The following is a 6,019-nucleotide window of genomic DNA, read 5'->3' as shown; positions in this document are numbered from 1 at the left end:
CGCCCGGGTCTTCCCACCGACCTGGGCAGGTTTTGAAGCCGGAGCAGCTCCTCCGAGAGCCACGTTATCCATCTGCGAGCTGAGAATCCAGCCCCTTATTTACCGAGGCTTGGAAATCCCTGAGGATGGAGACGTCCCCGGCGAGGTCCTCGGCCGCATCCCCGTCCTCAGCCCCGACCCGGTGCCTGCCCCTTGCATCCATCCTGCGCGGGGCCAGATCCGCAGCCGCAGAGGGAGCTGAGCGCTGAGCGCAGGGGGGGTTGCAGGGTTACCGTCTCCGGGGGTGCGAGTGCCCAGGGGGCAGAGCGGGGTCCTGGCTCCTCCCGAGCTGGCACGGGCTCAGCCTTGCAGCTTTTTGTGTCTTTATTGGTTTTTTCCCCCTGCAGTTGGTCGGGTTTTTAATTAATTCACAAATCTCATTTGGGCACCGGAGCTGGGGGTGGAAAAAACTCTGTCTGATGTTGATTTTGCAAATCAGCACTGGCCATCTCAAACCAGCTCGGGGGGCATAAGCACTGGGGCTCCCAATAACCCAGGAGGAAGCCTCTTGCTTGCGGAGCAGATCCGCCACTTTGATGTGCTCCCACAGTTATTCTTTCATTTCTTGAGCAAATAATCTGGATTTTCACAATATTTACCTTGGAAATAATTATTTGTGTAAAGCATTCGACCAAGATAAACAGCGAACCGCTGGGTCTCTCTGCGGGGCTGGGCGCGCAGGCGGCCCGAGGCCTCACCTTCCCCTAAACCTGCCCCAGCGTGTGCCCCGCCAGCAGCAGCCCAGGGGAAAACGGGCCTTAAAGCCGAGCACAGCCATGTCCTAAGGATCCGGTCGAGCACTGGGGACAAACCCCGCGTAGCCTCAGCTGCAGGGCATGTATAAGGATAGAAAAATGCAGTGGCTCTGCCCTTCACGAATTGCCCGTGTCTGTAACAGGGGCTATTGCATCCCTGAATTCCCACAGATCCAGAGGCTGTAAAGGAGAAGCAGGAAGGGGAGGAAAAAAAAGGTGAAGGAAGGTTCAAAGGCCTGCCACAGCTTCGGTTTTTCATCTCTAGTTAATCTCTGCAAGGCCTGAGGCAAAGTCACCTTTGGGTCAATACTCAGGTGTTTTTATCTGCCATCCCCATCTGCCCGGAGCTGCTCCCCATCCCTCCCGATTAGCCGGGGCCGCAGGGCAGGGCGGTGGGGTGCCCGGGGAATCCGGTCCCCCCGGTTCAAGCCAAGCTCTCCCAGGGCAGAGGGTAAATCCTGCACCCGCGCTGCACCCCAGCGCCGGCTCCCCGCCACCCGCCGCCCCACGGCCACGGAGCAGTGTCACACCTGAGTTTTTAGAAGCAAAAAGGCTTTTAAATTGAGCATGAATTAACCGCCGCTGTCGGTACAGCGCATCGCCGGCCGGTGCGTGCCCAGGGACGCGGGGACGGGAGGAGGGTGCCAAGCCCCGTGCCCTCGACCTGCCGCTCACCCACGCTCCTGCGGCGAGCACGGGCCGGCCGCTGCCCGCCCGGCAGGCTGGTGAAGGGCGTAAAGGAACAAACCCACCCAGGGCTCAGCTCTTTCACCTCCAAGGCTTTTATTAAGGTGTGCAACACGCCCACGATCACGTATCACGATATGACACAGGCGAGCAGGAGGGCGGCGAGGCAGCGAGAGCAGCGCGAGCCTTGCAGGGACGCTGCCGGACTCCTCCGGCCCCCAGCGCTGGGTGCAGAGGCCGGCACAGGTCGCTTTGAGCCGAGGGGGCCCTTCGCCACCAAAACGTCCTGTTCAGAAGCAGAGTTTTGCGGGTCTCCCCGCGTTACCCATCACGGCAGCAGCCCCGGCGGGAGCGGAGCCCGGCCGTGCCCGGTGCGGGACGGGAGGAGGCTCGGCGCAGCCCCTGGCCCCGCGGGTCGCTGGTGGGCTCGGCCGGGGTGATTTATTTGCAGTGCAGTAGCATCTAGCGGTCGGTGGAAGCCGGGATCTGCCCGGGCTGCCGGCTGCGCCGTCCCGCCGCTGCACCCCGGCACCAGAGCGGGGTCCCGGCGAACCTCTCGGCTCCGCTCCTCCGAGGGCAGGAAGAAGTTTGGCCGGGGGACACAGCAACTCTGAAATCTCTCATCACCCTCCTTTTGCAGACGAGAAACTCAATGAGCCCTGGCTTTGCACAGCGGCTCCGGGCAGGACGGGGAGCGCCGTCCCCTCCTGGCTGAGCCCTCGGCTTACAGCAAAACCGCCCCGCTGCTGCTCCTTCCGCACCAGCAGCTTCAACAGAACAATGTCATACGAACACTTACTAAAATACAGCAAACAAACACAGCATCTCCTTTTTAATCTCTATTTAAGAAGACTGTTCTTTGTATTCTGCACGCAGTCCTCACTGGGTAAAATGTAGATTAGAAAAAAACATTCTCTTTGCTTTCAAATGATAAATTAATATAAACACCAGCAGCACAACTTGCAAGCAGCTTCCTGATCATGCACCGTGTTAAAGCATCTCCCGCGACAGACAGATGTGCATATACATACACTGGCTGTAAGGAAAAATCTAAATTAACTCTAATACTGAATCTAAAAAAAATATATCGGATTTGAATCAGTTGACACTTAAATTTATTTTTAAGCATTCTGAGGTCACTTTTCAGAATGATTTTTTTCTCTTTCTCTCTGCATGAGTTTAGATCTTATCTGCAAAGCTTTTACACGTGCTTCATTAGGCCGTGCACCGGGGCGAGTCCCGAGGAACAGCTCAGGACACCTTGCTCGCACCGAAAGCGGGAGCAATGTGTAACGGTGGCTGGGTTGTTTCCGAACGGGCACACGGGTGCGGGTGTGATGCGGGGGATGAGGCGAGCTTGTGCTTGTGCCCGAGCACGCGCTGAAGTGCTTTGCCCAGGTGCGTTTAACGGCTTCGCCGCCCGGAGGCCCTCGCTGCCAGGCTCCCGCACGGGGAGCTCACCGCAGGGCCCGTCCCCGCACACGCGCGGCTCAGCCGGGCTCACACAAAGGACCGTAAATTAGATTTAAGAGATGAGCCTCGTCACCCCGGGCTCAGCAAACCCCAAGGCCCTGAGGTCTACCCAGCCCAACGCCCCACGGTCCCCAGACCAGCGGGACACGGTGCAGAAGATAATCAATACCCATGCAGAGGGAAAATGGAGATGAATGCTTCGGAGACCCTCAGCTACGTTGGAGAGAGATGGGAAGGACAGGGTGGGCACCCAGGCGCTCGGTGAGCGCTCTGCACCGGCGTGCGGCACGGAGATGCCACCAGCCAGCCCCGTCCCGGCCAGGAGGGCGAGGGCTGGGACGGGGCAGCGCCGGCGGCACTTCAGGGGCTGGGGGCGGCCGCGCTGGCGGGGCACGCCGGGCCGTGCTGCATGCAGCGGATGAGCTCCTTGCGGTTGTCCAGGATGGTGTCGAAACTCTCCTGCAGCCGGTTCTGCTGGTCCACGACTTTCTGCTGGAGGCCATGGATCCAGCGCAGCAGGGCCAGGCGCCGGTACATCACCAGCTGGATGTGGTGCTTCTCCTTCTCCCGCTCCTTGAAGCGCTCCTTGTCCTGGAGGTGCTGCACGGCCTCCGCCAGCGCCGGGAAGAGGGTGCCCACCTCGGGCTCGGCCACTCCCGGCTGGGGTGGGCTCCCGGGGAGGGGGGCAGCAGCAGGAGGGTCCCAGGCGCTCCCGCAGGCGCTGTCGGGGCTGTCGATGCTGAGGGAGCTGCTGGCGTAGCCGTTGTCCTCCATAGGGGAGCTCGGGGGCTTGCCGCATCCCCCAGCCGCCTCTTTGGCAACGGCGTTTTGGCCCCCCACCCCCCCGACCTCCGCTCCCTCGGGGGGGCTGCGCACCCCCTGCTCGGGGAGACGCGGCCACGCGGCGCCCAGGCCCGGGGCGGCGTCCCTAAGCCGGCCCTGGACCATCTGTCTCTGCATTAATAACAGCAGATTATCGGATGGATTTGTCGTGTTTTCGCTCCGGCTGGAGCCCTCCTCCGGCGGGGTCCCCGGCGCTGGCCGGCTCCAGTTCTCGTTGCTGTCACACACCTCTCCCACGAAGTTGGAGTTGGAGTCCTGCCCGCACCCGGCCCCCGGGACGGCCGTGCCCAGCGCCGGGCCCCCCCGGCACTGCCGGAACGGGGCGTTCGCCGGGGCGCCGGGCGGGCAGACGGCAAACATCTCGCCGGTCTCCTGCCTGCAAGAGAGACGCAGAGCCGTAACGCGTCTGCGGGGTATGCGGGCTGGCACAACCAGAACTCCGATCAGCTACAGCGAGACAAAATATTCCCTTACTTTGTCTCTCCTTAAAACTGCTGAACCCCAGCCACGGGCCAGGCCAAAACCCAACCGCCCGAGGCAGAAGGGCTCGTCCTTTCCCGGCGTTCGGCCGCGGCTCTCAGCGTGTCCCCAGGCAACATCGTCCAGGGGCAAATTCTCACCCGATGCAGGCATCCCGCACCCATCTCTCCTCCCTGCGAGCTCCAGCCCAAACCCACGCTTCGGTGGCTTCCCTCCGGTGACTGCCGGAGGCCATCGCAGGGCGCGGGCACGCAGCCGGCACGCTCTGCTCCAGCAGCGTTTGTGCTTGTGGTAGATGCAATTAATTCAGTGCTGGTAGAGGTTTGCTTGGAAGGAGCTGCTTTTCCACCAGCAATACAATTTATTTAAGCAGGTGAGACTGCCTGGGCTCCTCCGCACCAACCCTGCCGTCTCCCCTGCGACGGGCTGTGGGTCAGGTCTGGTCTCTGCCAGCGCCCAAACCAGTAACCCCACTGGGCTTCTTCCTTCTCTGCAGGACTGGGAGCAGGCAGGACCAGAAAATGAAAGGTTAACCCAGCACTTCTTGCCGGGTCATTAGCAGTGAGAGCTGCCGTGCTCACAAGAATCACATGAAGGAAAACCCATCGAGTGTCCCGGTTTCACCCCTGGAAAGCAGCACAGAGGCAGGATGGGTCTGGGGCGCAGCGTGCCCAGCTTGGGGCGTGGGGCACGGGCTGCAGCAGTAACGGGGTCCCAGCCAGCAGCAGGGAAGGGCCGTGAAGATGCACCACGGCGCAGTACGACCCCGGTGCCACCGCCTCGGCCCCGCGCCCCGCGGCTGGTTGTGCCCTGCAGCGTGCACGACGCCCGGGGCTGGGCAAGGAGAGCTCAGACCTACAAGAGCTGTTTGCAAGGGCAAAGATGGCACCAGAGAGAGGCGGGCGAGAGCCTGCGCGTGGGGGGGCTCCCGAAGGCCTGGGACCCCGGGACCCCCCACACCGACACCGGCACGCGGCCGTTTGCGCTGCCCGGGACTGGGTGACAGCACCATGAAACTGCTGCACCCCGTGCAACCGCCGCGTCCCGTCGGGCTGCTGCCGGCGGGTCCCTGGCGAGTGGGGCAGCGTGGATGTGCCGTGGGAGGATGCGTGCCCACAGCCGCGGGGCTGGGCGAGCCGAGGAGCATCCCCGCACCTGCGGAGCCCCCCGAGACTGGCTGGGGGGCGGCGGGGGAGAAGCGGGTCCCCCGGCCCGCAGCCGCACCCTCGCCCGGCCGAGCCGCTGCCGCACTGCGCCGGGAAACCGCGCGTGGGGGGAGGCGGCGGCACCGGGCGGGGGGGGGCTGCGACCCCCGGGCCCGGCCCGGCCCCGCTGCGCGCCGCTCCCACCCGCCCCGGCCCCGCCGCCCCGGCAGCGAGCACTCACCGCCGCCCCGGGCTCGGTTCGCCGCCGCCGCCGCCGCCGCCGCCGCGGGTGGGAGCGGAAGCGGCCCCGCGTGGGGAGGCGTCACGGCCGCACTTCCGACGGCGCCCGCGGCCCCCGCGCCTCCCCCGGCCGCGCTGCGGGGCTGCTCCGGGGGAGGACGGGGCTGCCTGCCTGCCGCCTCTGCCTCTGTCCATATAGATCTCTATACGTGCCATGCCTCTATATGCATCCATAGCATCCCCCGGGAAACTCCTCCCGTGTCTGCCTGGCCTGAGGGGGAAAGGGGAAAATTCCCACCCGTGTCAGCCCGGCCAGGGAGAAGGGTGGGAGAGGCTCTGAGGGGGCAGGGGGCCATG

The 6,019-nt window shown here is 63.8% G+C and overlaps 1 protein-coding gene across 1 annotated transcript; it reads right to left on the bottom strand.

Annotated features, from left to right (window-relative positions):
* Nucleotides 1-1,561: 1,561 nt before the first annotated feature.
* On the bottom strand, nt 1,562-5,697 carry C25H1orf216 (chromosome 25 C1orf216 homolog). The gene is made up of 2 exons (XM_075173261.1): nt 5,664-5,697; nt 1,562-4,173 (listed from the first exon to the last, which is right to left on the bottom strand). Exon 2 carries the CDS (start codon nt 4,155-4,157, stop codon nt 3,315-3,317), a length of 843 nt encoding a protein of 280 aa, XP_075029362.1. The 5' UTR covers nt 4,158-4,173; nt 5,664-5,697; the 3' UTR covers nt 1,562-3,314.
* Between the last annotated feature and the right edge of the window lie 322 nt (nt 5,698-6,019).

This window comes from Calonectris borealis, chromosome 25 (assembly GCF_964195595.1).
Source record: "Calonectris borealis chromosome 25, bCalBor7.hap1.2, whole genome shotgun sequence".
NCBI classification, from domain to species: Eukaryota; Metazoa; Chordata; class Aves; order Procellariiformes; family Procellariidae; genus Calonectris; species Calonectris borealis.
Note: the sequence above shows the minus strand (reverse complement) of the source record. Positions and strands in the feature narration are given on the sequence as shown.

Bases quoted from the DNA above. Each gene is read 5' to 3' on its own strand.
- C25H1orf216 (XM_075173261.1), bottom strand. From the start codon at position 4,157: ATGTTTGCCGTCTGCCCGCCCGGCGCCCCGGCGAACGCCCCGTTCCGG.